Source organism: Lacerta agilis, chromosome 7 (assembly GCF_009819535.1).
Source record: "Lacerta agilis isolate rLacAgi1 chromosome 7, rLacAgi1.pri, whole genome shotgun sequence".
Classification (NCBI taxonomy): Eukaryota; Metazoa; Chordata; class Lepidosauria; order Squamata; family Lacertidae; genus Lacerta; species Lacerta agilis.
Window position 1 is genome coordinate 79,596,485 of NC_046318.1, and position 18,630 is coordinate 79,615,114.

The 18,630-nt window shown below is 44.2% G+C and overlaps 2 protein-coding genes across 2 annotated transcripts; both read left to right on the forward strand.

Annotated features, from left to right (window-relative positions):
- The first annotated feature begins 10,376 nt into the window (after positions 1–10,376).
- Positions 10,377–11,342, forward strand: LOC117050469 (mas-related G-protein coupled receptor member H-like). The gene has a single exon (XM_033156134.1). The coding sequence runs from the start codon at positions 10,377–10,379 to the stop codon at positions 11,340–11,342; it is 966 nt and encodes a 321-aa protein (XP_033012025.1).
- A 6,136-nt stretch (positions 11,343–17,478) lies between these two features.
- LOC117050470 (mas-related G-protein coupled receptor member H-like) lies at positions 17,479–18,416 on the forward strand. The gene is given in 2 exon segments (XM_033156135.1): positions 17,479–18,163; positions 18,166–18,416. Coding segments are annotated over 2 exon segments (936 nt in total).
- Positions 18,417–18,630: the final 214 nt, after the last annotated feature.

Here is an 18,630-nt window from a genome sequence, read left to right on the forward strand (position 1 = left end):
CATTAGGTCCAGACATGTCCTACTCTGGGGTTGCAATGCTCATCTCGTGTTAATGGCCGAGGCAGCCGGCCTACAGCTTCCGGGTCATGTGGCCAGCATGACAAATCCACTTCTGGCGAACCGGAGCAGCACACGTAAATGCTGTTTACCTTCCTGCCAAAGCGGTACCTATTTATCTACTTGCACTTTGATGTGCTTTCGAACTGCTAGGTGGGCAGGAGCTGGTACCAAGCAACGGGAGCAGACCCCGTCGTGGGGATTCGAACTGCCAACCTTCTGATCGGCAAGTCCTAGGCTCTGTGGTTTAACCCACAGTGCCACCCGCGTCCCTGCAATGCTTCTTACATTTCTGTAAACTTATTTGAGATTTTCTACCATCAAGCAGTATATAAATATTATGAAATAATAAATAGATACATATGCATGTATATCTTTGAGTTTCTTGTGTACTCATCATGACCATGTTAACCAGCTAGAGCACACCAAAATTAAGGCAAGACATGACAGTACTCAGTCAAAATAGTTATGATTGCATCACAGAGTGTTGTCTAGTTCCTCATTCCCTGCAATTTGCTAACCCACTTCTCTCAAGAATGCCCTTCTGTGACATCAACCCTTACAAGGCAAGTACCTCCTCCTATATTCACAATATTGATAACCATTGAAAAGAATATTCTTGTCACATGATGTGGGCAGAAAAGGTAGGTGGGTGTCAGGGAGGATTTGGAGGAGCAATGGACAGAGGAGGCGGAACAGGGGCTCGGGTATGCTGTGGAGCCCTTCAACCACCCAGAGGCTCAGGGAAGGGAGCTCAGATGAAGAAAGGGCAGAGACTAGCCACGAGGAGGAAGGGCTCAGGGATGCTGCAGAGCCCTTCAACTGCCCAGAGGCTCGGGGAAGGGAGCTCAGACTCTGGAAGGCAGTGGGCTTTCAAATCAGCACAGACAAGGAGGGAAATGAAACGTAAGAATCAAAGACTTCTCGCACGATTCCCACACCTACTTTGTTGGCACGGGAATTGAAGGAAGCCATTCCCCGAATCTGACTCAATGGGTTCAGACACATAATCCTGAACTGTAGCTGTTTCTTGTACATATGTAATAAAGACTGTAAATATCAAGCTGACTGAGCCGGGGTATTAATGCAAAGGGGAGGCACCACCTTTACAGCGATGGGACGAGTGGCCATGATCTTAGTTTTTTTGATGTTGAGCTTCAGACCATAGTTTGCGCTCTCCTCTTTCAGCCTCATTAAAAGGTTCTTTAATTCCTCCTCACCTTCTGCCATCAAGGTTGTGTCATCAGCATATCTGAGGTTGTTGATATTTCTTCCGGCAATCTTGGGATTCATCCAGTCCAGCCTTTCGCATGATGAATTCTGCATATAAGTTAAATAAGCAGGGAGACAATATACAGCCTTGTCGTAGCAAAGAGGCTTGAGAGATTTCAAGCATCCTACCTTTATCCAAACAGAACTCTCTGCTTACAAGTGGGAGTAGATTGGCTAGCTATATCTATTCCTTCCTAGGAGGTTTCCCAGAAAAGAATGAGGTCCTCTTGATGGAAAAAGGTTCTGTATCCCTACTGTAACATCATCCTGCTCTTTCCAGCCCATTAACTGGGCTTTCTTGCCCCTGGTGTTTTGGAAATCTCCTGCGTGGGGAGCAAAGTGCTTCTCAGTGCTTAAAACTTACTTGCAGGCTTGAAGTGTAATGGAGCCTTTCAAAGCACTTTTGTATATTTTACAAATGGAGCTGTTAGTGCGTATGATCACAGTACTCTAAAGAACACTGTTTCCTCCACACATTTAGTCAATTATGGTGCTTGTCTTGAGTAATGTGGGGAAATCCATCCCCTCCTTCCATGCCTTGATCATTCCGTACATTGGCTACTAACACCTTCTCCTCTCTAGATTTCTCATTTCTCCAGTATAACAAAAACCCAACTGCCATATCTGTTCATTACTCCTATCACTCCCATCTTCAAATGTTGCTCATCAGTTATATTCATTCGCTTCCCATGCCTTTCCACCTCCAGGACTAATACTTCAATATGTGTAATTGTTCATTACAGGAACCCACAAGGCAAATAGGAAATATCATAAATAGAGCAGAATGGCTGAAAACAGAAGAATGCATACAAATGTAGCCCCATGTTTCAATCAAATGCCTCTGTGTCATGCCTCTTTATTTCTTGGCTGTGGTTGCAACCACCAAATATTCCCACTAAACGCCTTGACATGGTTCCCCACCCGTGTTTGATAGAGGTATGTGAGGGACCCTTCGTTTCCCACCAAGAGCCCTCACAACTGTAAAACGTTTCCCCTGACTGTGTCTCTCCCTAGGGTTCACCGACGACTAAAAATGAATCCCACAATGATGTTATGAGAGATGTCCTAGGGGTACCTCAGTGCTCCCCGTTCTTAAAATGAAACTTCTGCCACCTTGGGATCTCCCGCCCTGGGTTCCCAAACTGCTGCAGCTTGCCTTTCCTTCTGGCAACTGCGTGGCACCTTTGGCTTCTCTGCTCAGCCCTCTGTGTGTTAGGAAAATAAGCCACCCGTCCCCTTTTCCTCAGGAAACCTCTAGTGCTTTTCCCCTCAACCACACCTCTAGAGGTACTGACACACTGCCAGAGTCCACGAACGTTTGAAAAACAAAATATGTTTATTGAGGTAACTTAAATATCTTGGGTGTTAAGGTAGAATGCGGTTACAATGTTCTTCAATTAGGCACGTAAGCTTGGTTACAACATTAAACAGGAATAAAAGCTTTCCTTTCCTAACCTAAGCCTAACCTCCAACCCGCTCACCCTCTCACCCTCACTCCCTGACCCACAACAACCACCCAACTGCCATTCTCTCCCTTTTAAAAGGTAGAAAAGACCCGCCTCTGCGATTGAGCTGCCAGTCATCTAGAGTGGGTGTTAACTCTTTGCGTGCTGGGCACCTGCTCACACCCAGGCACAGGGTTGGGTCCGTTACAAGGTACAAAGATATTTTGGTCATGCATTGGAGCCATCTCCACTTGCCAATGAACAACGGGGAGCTTTCTCCAAGGCTCCTGGTTGTTCCTTTGCAGTTTCACTGGCCAAATTAGGAACCTGGCTAGGACTAAATTCGTCCATGGGTTTGGAGATTCTCAGTGATTGATCTAGTACAACACCAGGCTCAGTGCAGCCCCTGTCCTACGGGAGAAGCAAAACAGAAATGGGGAACACAGAACAAGATGAAAAAAGTGGTGAAACTGGTTTACTGAGATAAGCAAGAGCCTTCCTGCTTGGAATCCGAGGTAGAGACATTCTGAAAAATATAAGAGAAATCTTCTTATATGCAACAGCTGCTGCTCGACTACTAATAGCATCAAAATGGAAGGTGGGAAAGGTACCAACTTTAAGGGAATGGCAAAATAAACTATTAGATGACTGTATGCGGAAATGACTCAATTAAGAAGTAGGCTAAGGGATAACACAAAACAATCATTTACTCAAAAATGGGATATGTTCAAGAGATATTGACAAAAAAATAATAGTGATATTCTATCTGTGGCAGCACTTGAATGACCCTTGTATATATAAAATATTAAGGATTGAGGGGAAAACAGTATGATACATTGTAAGAAAGTATTAGAAAATATATTAAGATTAAGGTAACAATTATAAGTACATTCAATATCATAAATGTCAATTACTTCAGGAAATGATGTGAAGTCTACTCTATGCTAATAAGTAAAATGAAGACAGAGATAAAAATTCCTGTTACAGCATTCCATGAAAATATATCAAGAGAATCATGTTGGGAGTTGGGGAGCCCAGTTCCATTTTCTACTCCAATATCTTCCCCTGAAGCATTCAAAGTGGACCAGGATCCCAGGCTACCATTGCTCATCCTGCTGGATCTCTACTTTTGAGTTATTTCTTGTATGGATCTTCCTACCAAGAGAAAATAAACTTGTTAATGTGAAATGACTTGCTCTTTAATTGCCAGGTAAAGGGGCCAGTGGGGCTTGCAGCTACTTGAATATATAGAGAGTCTCTATGATAGGATTCCCATATTCCCAAAAGTTAAAAAAATGTTTTCTAAGGCAAGGAACATAGCTCTCTGGTGCAACATCTGCCTCCTGTGTAGATGCCATCCCTGGCATCAACAATTAGGGCATACCCTTATCTGAAACCCTTGAGAAGTGCTGTCAGCCAAAGTCACACAGCCATAGAATCTTAGAGTTGGAAGGGACCCAAGGATCATCTTGTCCAACCCCCTGCAATGCAAACAATGTAAAGCAATACTGGGCAAATTGGAAAGAGCCAATGTGGTGTTGTGATTCCAATTTTGGAGTAAGATCTGGGAGACCAGCGTTCAAATTCCCACACAGACATAAAACTCACTGGATAACTTCAAACCAGAGTTCCTCAGAAGGCAGGAATCATTCCTTTCCCTACCTGAAGCTGCCACTGAGTGAATCCAGGACTTTCTGCATGCTAAGTCAAAGCTCTGCAGATGAGGAAGAGCCCTCAAAACACCTGCAAGCATAAAGTGCATGTGTCTCTTGAGACTTTGATAAGTGATTTCCTGAACACGCTGGAGATTGCTGTATTAGCTAGGTTGAGGAAATAGAAACCTGCCCATGTCTAATTGGGACACCAACTAATGGATATGAACATTTTAACAGTATATGAATTCTGCACCCCTGCCCTTATTGAACACAAAGCACTCCCTGACATTATCAGCTCAAGATTTTGTGTTCAGTAGTGGATGTACAATATGTGTTGAATGCAGAGAAGAGGTTGTGACCGAGACCCTGAAATTCTAGAAACAGAATATTGCAAGTCTCTCTGCTCCCGTTCCCTGAAAATCAGATGTGATTGGACAAAGGTAGGACATTCTGTGCATGGAATTTTTTCTTGATGGGAAATTATATTCTGCAGTGTCTTTTGTCTCTATCTCAGTCTCCCTTTCTTTGTTCCATCATTGTTGTTGTTCAGTCGTTCAGTCGTGTCCGACTCTTCGTGACCCCATGGACCAGAGCACGCCAGGCACGCCTATCCTTCACTGCCTCCCACAGTTTGGCCAAACTCATGTTAGTAGCTTCGAGAACACTGTCCAACCATCTCGTCCTCTGTCGTCCCCTTCTCCTTGTGCCCTCCATCCTTCCCAACACCAGGGTCTTTTCCAGGGAGTCTTCTCTTCTCATGAGGTGGCCAAAGTACTGGAGCCTCAACTTCAGGATCTGTCCTTCTAGTGAGCACTCAGGGCCGATTTCCTTGAGAATGGATAGGTTTGATCTTCTTGCATTCCATGGGACTCTCAAGAGTCTCCTCCAGCACCATACCCATCATACCCCTCCTAAAAAAAAAAAAAGTTCTTTAAAAAAATGTTCTAAAAAAAAAGTTCTCTAAAGCTTTTGGCTGAATCCCTTAGTCATTTTCCTTACTAAGAGGGAGAATAAAACCATTTTTAAATCCCTTTGCTCATTTTTAATCTTTTCCTTTCCAAGGTATATTTTTTCACTGCTGACATTAAACTTGTGTCTCCAGCCCCTGGCAGACTAAATGTTTTGTTATGGCTGCATTTCTGCAGCATGTTCTTCCTACAATAATAGTGCATAACATTTGGGTTTATTCTGCTTTATGAGTTGTCCTATGATACTTCCCAAATACTACCACATTATTGCTGTCTGGAGGGAATATAGCAAAACAAAAGTTGAGCAAAAACAACAACAACAACAACAACAACAACAACAACAACAACAACAACAACCCCCAGAACACTGGTGCTTAAAAAGTTACAGGATTGCGTTACCTCCTTTTATATCTCAATGGAGGAGTTTGATTTGCCCGAGAGAGACAAGAAGAAAAACACTTTTCATCAAGAGTCCCAGTGACAGGCTATACATATACAGTTAGGAGTGGTCCCTAATTCAATGGATTAAACATGAGAAGGATTTCACTGTCACTGTGTGTTTTGTAAAGACAATGTAAGTAACAGCATATCCCTCCATCTGCCCCAACTGCAATTCAATGGGTCTCTCCCATATCAGTCCCTACAGCCACAGCAGGTGCTGTAATTTTCCAGTGGTTTGACTTCACCCCCAAAGTGACAATCCTGAGACTGACAGATGCCAACAACGACATGGGAAACTTTGTACACTGAAAAGGGGAAAGTAAGTATATTAAACCAAAGAGAGGGTTTTGTGTGAAATGTTGGGTGTCTGGGGAGCATCATGGAGGCTATGGCTGTTGATCTTCCTCCTGGGTTGTGTTGCGCGGTCAGGCGAAGTCCCCCCGGACCCTGGGGCAGCCCCTGAGGGAAATAAAGACTCATGACAACGTTCTATGGGATTAAATTGGCCACAACTTTATTAATATTTCAGATGTAGGAAGACCTTGGCTCAGGCATTGGGCGTTTATCCTTCCCAGCCCCCCAGCTGGGGTTCTGGGTAACTTCAGGGTTATCCAGTATGATTGGGAAGTGGGCTAGTCTGGAGAACATATGTTCAAGCAGATAGCCCACCCCCCTATGTTCGCTGCCGCTGGAAGGGGAGGGCAGTGACGACCCTGGGCGTTTGGTCAATGCCTCCCCCTGAGACCCCTTTAACGGGAACCCTGTTATCGCCACTGCAATGGGGGCGGGGGTCACTGCCCCATGCCCCCCCCCCAATCCTGTAAATGACTAAAGGATTCCGCCCAAGGCCTGCAACCGCCAAAGTTGTGACGAATTGCTACGGGAAAGGCAAAACCTGCCAATGCAGGGAAATTCCTTTCCGGCCCTTTAACAGCGACCTTGTCATAGCAGCGCCTGCGTGCCTGTGTGGCTGTGGAAGAAGAAGGTGGTTAACCTGAAAAGTAAACGTCAATTGAGGGAGTGGAGGGTGGGAAAGCTCTGAATCCAAACGGTGGCTTCCCAGGTATGACTCAATCTCTATTGTGTGTACTGCATAATCCCTCCTTCTACCTGGCCAACCCCCTTGGCAACACCTCCCCAGCTGGGATTGGGCGGCTGCTAGAGTAGGTGGAGTCCACAGGTATCCCAACCTGGGGAAGGTAAGCCAGACCAACTACCAGGAGCTGCCACTGTGATCCAATGGGTCTCCTCGCGACCTCGCAACATGCGCACCCCATTTTATGTGGGGAACGCTCATTCCAATCAACAAGACAGACTGGAAATGAGGCTGCAGAAAAAAATCTGCAGTGTTCTGAAGCCTCTCCTTCTGAAGTTTGAAGGAAATGGTTGGGGAGATGTTGTTGCTGAGTCCCTGGGTCATAAGGAGGGAGGAAGCACAGAGAAGGGAAACTGGAGATAAGGAGTTAACAGGAAAAGAAATCCCAGGAGAGAAGAGTCTTACCAGAGAAAAAATAGAAACACAGAAAGTAAGCTAATTTTGCTAAGGACCCTATTTTTCTGTGTATAAGACGCCCCCATGTAAAAGACTACCCCTATTTTTTAAAACCCAAAGTTAAGAAATTAAGCTGCTGTGATACCACCGTAGGTTTCCCCTTTGCCTCAGCCACGCAGGATTCTGCCTGTACGTCCTCGACGCCAGGCATCTCTCCTACTGACTTGCTGCGCCTTTGCACCCTAGACGTTGGCACGCCTTTGGGTTTCTGATTCACTACAGAAGAACCCCCCTCTTGCTCCAGGACGAGAACTGAGTCAGGCTTCTCTGGAGAAGAGTTGCCACACAAAGAGTCGCCATGCGTGGCAGACAGACATAGTCTGTCTATGTCTGTCTGTCTTGCAGTTGTTGAAGAAGTTCATCTTGAACTTCTTCAACAACTGCACTAGCTCACCTGTCTGACTGAGCAAGACACTACCGTCTTCAGCTTTTGGGGGTGGGGGAGGTCACTTCTGCCAATTGCTCCTGCCTGCCCGCCACTGCTGATCGCTTGCCACAGCCACTGCCATTCACACACCTCGCCGCAGCCACAATTATCTGCCCACTTGCCGCCACCAACAGCCCACCCACTCAATTGCCATAGCCACCAATCGCCTCCCTGCCTCGCCACAGCCAGCAATCACTTGCCCAATTGCTGCAGCCACAACCAATCACCAGCAGGCCTTGCCACAGCCACCAATCACCTGCCCAATTGCCACTGCCAATCTCCTGTTTGCTGCTGCCATTAATTGCATGTCCCCCCCCTCTGCATTCACTATCCTTGTATAAGATGACACCCAATTTTTTGTCTAATTTTTTTTTTAGCAAAAAGCATTGTCTTGTACACGGAAAAATATGGTAATCTAGTTCTTTTTCATCCTAATGGCAAGCCAGAAGGAGAATAGGAAGAAGGGAAGTAAAGAAGAATGAGGTGGCAGAGAAATACACACATTTGATGATGACATGAAAATCCTTGTGTGTTTATGTGTGTGTTTGCATGTGTGCACTTTCTGAACAAAACTTCATCCAAGCTAGCTTACCTACTGTAATGGTGGGGTCTCTCCCACAAAAGCGAGACAACTTCGGCAGCAATTAACTCATGTTTATTGCTCAAAACACACAAATCACTCTGGAGCTCATTCACTCAGCATCTGCTTCCATATTATAAATGGCCTCAGTCCTGTATACCTGAAGGAGCGTCTCCACCCCCATCGTTCAACCCGGACACTGAGATCCAGCACTGAAGGCCTTCTGGCGGTTCCCTCATTGCGAGAAGTGAGGTTACAAGGAACCAGACAGAGGGCCTTCTTGGTAGTGGCGCCTGCCCTGTGGAACACCCTTCCACCGGAGGTCAAGGAAATAAGCAGCTATCCTATTTTTAAATGACATCTGACGGCAGCCCTGTTTAGGGAAGTTTTTAATATTTAATGCTGTATTGTTTTTAAAGACTTGATTTGGGAGCCACCCAGACTGGCTGGGAAAACTCAGCCAGATGGGCGGGGTACAAATAGTAAATTATTATTATTATTATTAGCTTTTGCCGAGTCTGAGTTCCGCCCCTTCCTCTTTCCACATTTAAAGCCCCAGTATCACTTCCTTTCCTGTTCATGCCTCTCATTAATTATTGCGAGCCTACACATCTTGGGATGGGCTAATTCCGGTGACCCTCCGTCTGAGTACGAGCTTAAACTGTCTGTCTGTCTCTTCTCCCTGGAACTCCCCCCTTCCTTCTCCTTGTTCTCGGAACTCAGGCTTCTACTGCAACATGGCTGCTCCTCCCTCGTTTTGCATTTCTGCCTAATTACCTCCTCCTGTCTCTCCAAGCCCTCTCCTTCTGTCAGCAATGGGATGCAGCTGACACCTACTGACAAAAGTAACAGAATAAATTAGCTTCCCCAAACTCCAAAAGACTTATCCAAATGAATTCTACAAACGTTGCTCGTAAAATCAGCAGTAGAATGCCCCCACAGTTGAATAATCATAGAATCATAGAATTGGAAGACACCACAAGGGCCATCCAGTCCAACCCCCTGCCAAGCAGGAAACACCATCAAAGCATTCCTGACAGATGGCTGTCAAGCCTCTGCTTAAAGACCTCCAAAGAAGGAGACTCCACCACACTCCTTGGTAGCAAATTCCACTGCCGAACAGCTCTCACTGTCAGGAAGTTCTTCCTAATGTTTAGATGGAATCTTCTTTCTTGTAGTTTGAATCCATTGCCCCGTGTCCGCTTCTCTGGAGCAGCAGAAAACAACCTTTCACCCTCCTCTATATGACATCCTTTGATATATTTGAACATGGCTATCATATCACCCCTTAACCTTCTCTTCTCCAGGCTAAACATACCCAGCTCCCTAAGCCATTCCTCATAAGGCATCATTTCCAGGCCTTTGACCATTTTGGTTGCCCTCCTCTGGACACGTTCCAGCTTGTCAGTATCCTTCTTGAACTGTGGTGCCCAGAACTGGACACAGTATTCCAGGTGAGGTCTGACCAGAGCAGAATATAGTGGTACTATTACTTCCCTTGATCTAGATGCTATACTCCTATTGATGCAGCCCAGAATTGCATTGGCTTTTTTAGCTGCTGCATCACACTGTTGACTCATGTCAAGTTTGTGGTCTACCAAGACTCCTAGATCCTTTTCACGTGTACTGCTCTCAAGCCTGGTGTGTATTTGTGCCTTTCATTTTTTTTTTTTTGCCCAATAATGTTTCTTTTCTAAAATGTTGCAGACATAGCTTTCCAAAAACAATGGAGCAAAGCCAATAAGTAAAGTGTTCCAGAGAAAAGGCTCCCCCCCCCTCTCTTGCCCACCAGTACTTCCATTTAAGAATATGAGTTATGGATATTCAAACCGATTCCATACATGAGACAAAACATGCCAGCCTTCCCTGACATCTATTTGTCCAGCTCACTAGTAGGGACTGACTCTACCTCCCCTCTCTCTGTTCTTTTAGGAGGCGATTCTAACAGCAGAAGAACCCGAAAGCAAAATTTGAACAGAATGGCTAATTTCATTCAACCATCCTTGCCTCGTTTGTATGTCAGCAAAGGATATCCAGTGACATACAACGGCACTGAGTTTCCAAACAATGGTACCAACAATGGGGATCCAGGATCGATGGCTAAATATAATTTAGAAACACTTATTTTTTTCACCATCACTGTTCCCTTCATTGTGTTTGGGCTGTGGGGCAATGGAACTGTCATCTGGCTGCTTGGTATCCGCATTAAGAGGAATACTTTCTCGACATACATTGTGAACCTCTCCGGTGCTGACTTTGGGTTGCTCATTGTTGAAAGTATTCTGCTAATATACTGGAGCATATCTAATTCGTATCGTGACCTTATAAGTGTATTGTTCAATGACCTCTTCCTATTCCTGTACAGTGTTGGCCAATTTCTGCTGACAGTCATCAGCATTGACAGGTGTATGTCTGTCCTCTTCCCACTTTGGTATCGATGCCACCGGCCAACACACTTATCCAGCACTGTCTCTGCCCTGCTGTGGGTCCTGTCCCTTCTTCTCCCTGCAACTCACTTCACTCTCTTCCTGACACATGAATTTAAATATTATTTCCTAAAAAACCTGCAGATCTTCATAAATGGCATCATTTGTCTCCCACTCTTGACTATCTCCACTCTGACTCTGTTCATAAAAATCTATTTTAAGTCACAACCATACCAGCGGGGAAAACGTTTGGTAGCCATATTGCTGACTCTGCTCTTCTTTCTCATTTTTTCTTTCCCACTGAATGTTTTTTACTGTATGAAAATGCTTAATCAGCACTTGCCCTCCCATGTTATGCGTTATGGTTACTTCTGTGCCTGCCTAAACAGCAGTGTTAATCCATTGATCTATTTCCTGGTTGGGAGACAGAGGAGGGACAAAACTAGGAGGAGCATGGAGAGTATACTAAAGAAAATCTTTGTGGAGGAGGGAGAAAGTAGAGAGGAACTGGAAACCTAGTTATGATGCCTGTATCGTTTATTTATTCTTCATTCGGTATTTTTGCACCCAATCTTTCTCTCAAGAGCTTCAACAGAGCTTGTGTGCTCCACATTCTAGTGCTAAGGATTCTGGTTTGTGCTTTGTAAAAACTCAAATAGATTGACGTTGGACAGCCCTGTAGAAATGTATAGCGTAGCTGGGGGGGAGGTCTGAAGGAGCAGCCTTCAATGTGACTATCTAAATCTGACCCATCCCACAGAGCTGGTCCAGCAGGATATCATGTTCGATGTTATCAAAAGCTGCCAAAGAAGCAGCATCATGCTCCTTCTGTCTCAGTCCTGTATCCATATTGAAATTGTGGTAATCTGTCATCTCCAGGAACAGCTGGAGGGGATTAAACTACCAAGACTCTCTCCACTACCTTATCCCAAAATGGAATGTAGTATCCGCATCATGCAATGAAGTGTTTTGCTAAACCCTGAAGCCAATGATACACACACACACACATTCCAGCCGGCTTTCACCAGCTAGGATGGACAGAGATCCAAAGCGCACAACATCAGATGCAAAGCCACATGTATCTTGTACACATCATCAGGCCACATCAACTGCAAATGATTCCACAAGACAGTGGGAAAAATGCCACACCTGCCACACCTGACTTACTGTAGAGTTGATTGACACTCTTCTCAGAGCATTAGGCATATTGATCACAGATAACCTCCATTTTCAGTTGAACTGGTGTCTACACCACATGGAAAAAAGTTTGATTTATTTTTGTTGGGATTTGTAAACTGCTAGCATATTTCTGATTAAATGCAAAACATGTTGCAAATTGACTGTATATTTTCCTGTCATTTCACTTGTATTAAAACACTATTTTCACAAGGTGGCACCTTTGGTGATCTGAAGGACAAGCCTGTGACAGACACAGGGTCAGCAAACATTCCAAGTGTTTATTAGGTAATGGGAAAGGTGAATGACCCCTGGATGGTTAAGTCCAGTCAAAGGCGACTCTGGGGTTTTGGTGCTCATCTCACTTTCAGGCCAATGGAGCTAGCGTTTATCCACAGACAGCTTTCCGGTCATGTGGCCAGCATGACTAAACTGCTTCCTGCGTAACGGAACACCGTGATGGAAACCAGAGCGCATGGAAATGCCATTTACCTTCCCACCACAACAGTACCTGTTTATCTACTTACACTGGTGTGCTTTTGAACGGCTAGGTTGGCTGGAGTTGGGACAGAGTAATGGGAGCTCTCCCCGTCGCAAGGATTTGAACCGCCAACTTTCTGATCGGCAAGCCCAAGAGGCTCAGTGACTTAGACCACAGCGCCACCTGAGACCCTTTTAAGATAGGCAAATATATGGAGGCCAGCATAGTTAATTAATCCTGCAGCTGCACTTTTGCTGGCAAACACTCAGCCTTCAGCTGACCCTCAAGCAGATCCTCCCGGATCCTCCTCATAGAATCATAGAGTTGGAAGAGACCACAAGGGCCATCCAGTCCAACCCTCTGCCAAGCAGGAAACACCATCAAAGCATTCCTGACAGATGGCTGTCAAGCCTCCACTTAAAGACCTCCAAAGAAGGATACTTCTACCTGGAGCACAAACAGTAAATCTAGACAATAAAGCAAACCAAAAGCTATTGGCAATCAATAAGCAAGAAGAGAGAGCCAGTGATTCCAACCTAGGCAGACAGAATTATAGTAGTTCTTTTAGTCATTGTTTTTCACCAGTACTGCTGTATAAGACACTGCCAGCTGCCAGGATCAAGGAGAGTACTATACTCAGCTCTGCATAACTGAAAAAATTACATTTTCCAGGATTGTGGTCTTAAGGCACCTGCGGCCACCCGTTAGCTGGAAGTGTAGAGGCTCTCTGTTTGGTCAGTGGCTAAATGGGAGAACTTCTAGAAAACATACGTATTCCATCGTGGAATTCCATGTTGCAGCAAAGGAAGGTAATAAATGAAAGGAAATAAAAATACAGATAATAAATAAGTACCTATAATAAAATAATAATAAAATATGATATAATAAAATAATGAAAATACATATAATATAGTCAAGATCCCCTTCAATGCAGAAAGACTTTTTCTAATGCACATTCCATGTGCTAAGAGAATGATTACTTTGCCATTGGTATGAGGAGATACACTGAACAAGGAAAGCTAGTTGAATTTAAAAATGTATTTGGGGAAAGTATTTTCTTGGGTTATTCCAACAGAAGCGGAGAAGTAATAGGTCAACTGGGGCCATCTGTTTTGCCAAATGCAAGACCTGTTTTTGATTATGTGGCAATAACACTACTAGTGGAGAAAACCTCAGTGCCTTTGTTAAGTAGCAGCCTTGAATGCAGAATAAAAAGCAGTGAACCTGTCTTTGAGTGTAATAACTTTCAGGAGGTCCTACACACAAGTAGGAGTCCAGCAGAGACACATGCCCGACTGGCAAGTTCTCTCCCTCCTGGTTGTTCATTCGGGAGATTCAAAAGCTTTCTCCAACATCACAGCAACTGATACCAAGAGGCATCAGCACACTTCAGGATCAGCAGAGTATAGGCAGTCAGTGTACAGACTCAGTAGTGCAGCTTTTGGCAAAACTACGTTTATTTACATATACACACTCGGAGCATCGTAACTCAGCTCCTTCCTCTTCAGCATCCGACAGCAAAGAGAAAGAACAGAGGACAAACGTCCTACATCACGGAAACACATTAATAAAAACACCCTGTCTCTGTCACTTCCCACAATGTGGAATGAAAACATACACCGCCATGTGATAAAAACAATCCCATGACTGCAACACAGGGAACGAATCCTAACATCAACATGGCATAAACAAAATAAAATGCTTCCTCATTCAGTTACTGGGTGGTCCAGGGAATGATAATGGAGCAACTCCAGCTGACCAGTAAACAGCACCCTCTGTAGCAAGGGATACACCAAAGCTCAAAGATCATACCCCCATCAGGGAGATTTTTATACCTATGTGCTGGCTGGCCTGATATCTAAATTCCTCCCAGCTGTTTAGATAGGCAAATATATGGGAGCCAGAAAAGTTAATTCACACAGCTGCACTATTGCTGGCAGACGCTCTGCCTTCAACTGAACCTCAAGGTGGATCTTCTCAGATTCTGCTGATACTTCTACCTGGTGACACAAACAGTAAATCTAGACGATAAAGCAAACCAAGAGCCATTGGCAATCAATAAGCAAGGAGGAAGAGTCATACACACCAATTAGAATTATTCTGCCATAGGTTTCTCTTACACAATCTCTTTGGCTCATCCTTATCAAAGTGCATTAAACAAAAATATGAAGCTGGACTTCCTTTTCCTCAATTATCCTTGCAGTTTGACCAGTTATTATACAAAGGCACAGAGAGACTTTGGGGGAACTGAAAACAAGGATATTGCAGATAGATATCTGATACACACACACACACACACACACACACACACACACACACAATACATGCACATAGTCTCGGCACATGATTTCGGCAATAAAATGTCAGACATTTATGGTCTATCATCCAATCTATTTTGCTTGGACATGTAGATATGAGATACAGAGTATTCTTGAAGGTGAAGAAGTACTAGAAACAAAGTGGATGCTGTTGTTTTCGTGAAAAATGACTGCAAGTTCAGCTTCTCCCCTCACCCCATGTTCCTAAATCTCAATTCCCTGAAATTATCAAACATGATGGGGGAAACCCTCCTGAGAAAACTCTCTTGTCATGTCAATATTCTTTTGCTGCATTTCAGAATTGTGCCTGAACAACAACAACAAAAGTACAGTATTCTGAAACTAGTAGAAGCAACAGTAGTATTTTGGTTTCAAATCCAAGAAATACATCCAGCTAGGAGGCATCTCCAAAGTTTGGTCTTTCTTTCTTTTTTATTTTCTTTTTAAATTTTCTTTATGGGACATCTTACATTTGCTATAGCCTTGAATGTGTTTTGTGCTCTTTTCCATAGCCATGATTCTTTTAACCCGTTTGAGAATTGAAATTTAGAAGCCTTTTTTATTATTCTGTTCAACCACTGCATCTCTCCTGAAATAGGAAATTCTTTCCAGTAGCACCTTAGAGACCAACTGAGTTTGTTCTTGGTATGAGTATTGTCCTATTTTGTTTCGACTATGGCAGACCAACACGGCTACCCACCTGTAACTGAATCTCCTGAAATAGTCAGAGTTGATTTTACTCTCATCCACTGCTTGGGAACCTACTTTTCTTCCACCTATTCTTAGAGGGGAAGAATCTCCTAAATTTGCTGGTGACAATCTTGATAACACACTGGAAATCATTTTTCTCATCACATGATACTGCCAAACTGTTTAAGTACAGATGAAGATTCCCTGTACATTTTGCAGTGAGCTTGAGACACTGGGTATACCTCAGGACTTTGGAGTTTCACTGGTTTCTGCAAATTTCCTGATTGCAAGCTATTCCAGCACAGAAATTTTTTTGTCTCTTGATCTCTCTGATTCATAATACCTGATCCAAAGTTTGTCACAGGTAAGTGAGCAACTCAAATTCAAATTTCTTCATTGCCAAGGGCAGGAGGGAAGTCATTGCTCAGTGGCAGAAGTATACAGTCATTTTAGTCCTGCAAACAGGCACAGGTTCAGGCTCTTGGGGTGAATTGCTTACCGGGGTGCCAACATGAATAAAATATTGGGGTGGGGGCCAGTAAGACCTGCCCTGCATAATCGATCACATGATATGGTGCACACACACCATTTGAATGGCAATGCCCATCAACTTAGGGGGGGCGACCCCCTCAAAATTTTATTGGGAGAGTGGAAGATCCCTCAGGCCCTAGGAGTTGGCTCCTATGACTAGTTGACATTGGTTCATCTAGCCCAGTATTGTCTACACTGACTGGCAGCTGTTCTCCAGGCTTTCAGACAGGGGTGTTTCCCCAGTCCTACCTTAGACACCAGGGATTGAACCAGGGACCTTCTGCTTGCAGGCCAGATGCTCTACCACTGAGCCACAGCCCCTTCTCTAGGAAGCATTGGTCTGATATATTAGCACTAGGCTCAACCGTTGGAGTTAAAAAGATGGCAGGACTGAGAAAGACTCTGTATGAAGTCTCCCATTTCTGTGTTTGCCTTTTTCCTTAGGACAGTGAGTTTGAGGTTGTACTGGATCAAGCCTGCAAAGCTCTGTTCTGCAGCTTCTGAACTGCCTGACACCCAGCTGTGACACAAGGTGAGCTCCCCGTTGTTCCTCTGCAAATGTGGATGGCTCCACTGAATGACCCCCAAGATGCCTGTATAAAGGAGGGGTGGGGGACCTCTGGCCCATGGGACAAACAGGCTCATCTGTCATCCCCATTTAGCCCATGCCACTATTTGGGGCCATTTTGGAAGTTATACATGACATCAGCTGTGACAGCTTGGCAAACAGTGTCCCCATGATCTGTGGTCTGCAGGGACAGAGATGAGAGAGGGAGCCCTGTTTCAATGCAAATTTAGTTGGAATAAAAATGTAGCACTTTTGCATACAGATATATTTACAGGGTGCTGGAGGAGACTCTTGAGAGTCCCATGGACTGCAAGAAGATCAAACCTATCCATTCTCAAAGAAATCAGCCCTGAGTACTCACTAGAAGGACAGATCCTGAAGTTGAGGCTCCAGTACTTTGGTCACCTCATGAGAAGAGAAGAATCCCTAGAAAAGACCCTGATGTTGGGAAAGATGGAGGGCACAAGGAGAAGGGGACGACAGAGGATGAGATGGTTGGACAGTGTTCTCGAAGCTACTAACATGAGTTTGGCCAAACTGCGAGAGGCAGTGAAGGATAGGTGTGCCTGGCGTGCTCTGGTCCATGGGGTCACGAAGAGTCGGACACGACTGAACGACTGAACAACAACAACATATTTACAGGGATGTATAAAAAGGGTGTGTGTGTGTGTGTGTGTGTGTGTGTGAAAAATAAGTACTTCAAAACATAGTGAATAGAGCCTTTATTGATTGCATACATGTTGGTGAAGATGCAAGAATAAGAATAGGCTCCCAAATTGATACAAAGATGACAAAGATCATCATTATTTTTAGTAAATACGAATTCCAACTTTTCTCCCCTCCCAGCAGAAGTGTCTACACCAGAAGAAGCAAAAGAGGAAAGTTTGGCCAATGGCCAATTTAAGCCTAACAGCCCTGTTTCCTCTGAGTGCTGGAGAAGACTATTATGGAGCAGACAATGAAACTGTTTCCTACTACAATAGCCACAGTGATGATGATTCAGCATCAAGCAAAGAGCTAGAACTAGTTATATTGACGATCAGCTGCATGTTAATCAGCATTTTGGGGCTTTGGGGGAATGGGTCTGTCATCTGGCTGCTTGGCTTCTGCATTAAGAGGAACCCATTCACCACTGTTATCCTGAACCTCTCCATTGCTGACTTTGGGTCACTCACAGCTAACTTTATTCTGGACATTAATTGGATTGCATATGGTAATAGTACAGGCCTTCTGTATGCATTATTTGATGATATCTTCTTAGTCATGTACAATGCTGGGCAATTTTTACTGATAGCAATTAGCATTGACAGGTGTGTGTCCATCCTGTTCCCACTTTGGCATCGATGCCACCGACCAGTGAATTTGTCCACCACCATGTGTGCCATTATATGGGTACTCTCTTTCCTTCTCCCTGCTGCTAACTTCACTGTTCAGCTGACTGTTGACATGACTTATCAGAGCATAAACAGTTACCAGTATATTTTAAATGGCTTCCTTTGCCTCCCACTCATAACTATCTCCACTCTGATTCTCTTCATCAAGTTCTGCTTTAAATCACAACAGCAGGGGCGGATGAAGCCATCTTGTTGACTTTGTTCTTCTTCCTCTTTTTTTCTTTTCCGTTGAATGGCATTTACATTGCCGTGTATGTTTTTCATTCCCCATTTACACATCATTTACTTTATGTCTACTTATGTTTCTGCATGAACAGCAGTGTTAACCCTTTGACCTATTTCCTTATTGGAAGACTGAAGAGAGGCAGACCAAAGAAGAGCATGAAAGCCATACTCCAGAATCTTTTCAAAGAGGAAAAAAAACTCTCCAGATAATCTTGAGATCTCTGTTGAAACTCAGCTATGATGGCTCCAAATGATCGTCACTTCTAGCTTTATAATTCCAGTTCTTCTAATGAAGCTTTCTAGTTCCGACTAATTAAACCTGCCTAACTTTGTGTTGAGTTGCCTGTAGCCTGTGTTCATTGTGGGTTATTGATCTCAGGGTGTGCATAGAATGACTTCTAAAGTCCCTCATCAATCTGAGAAA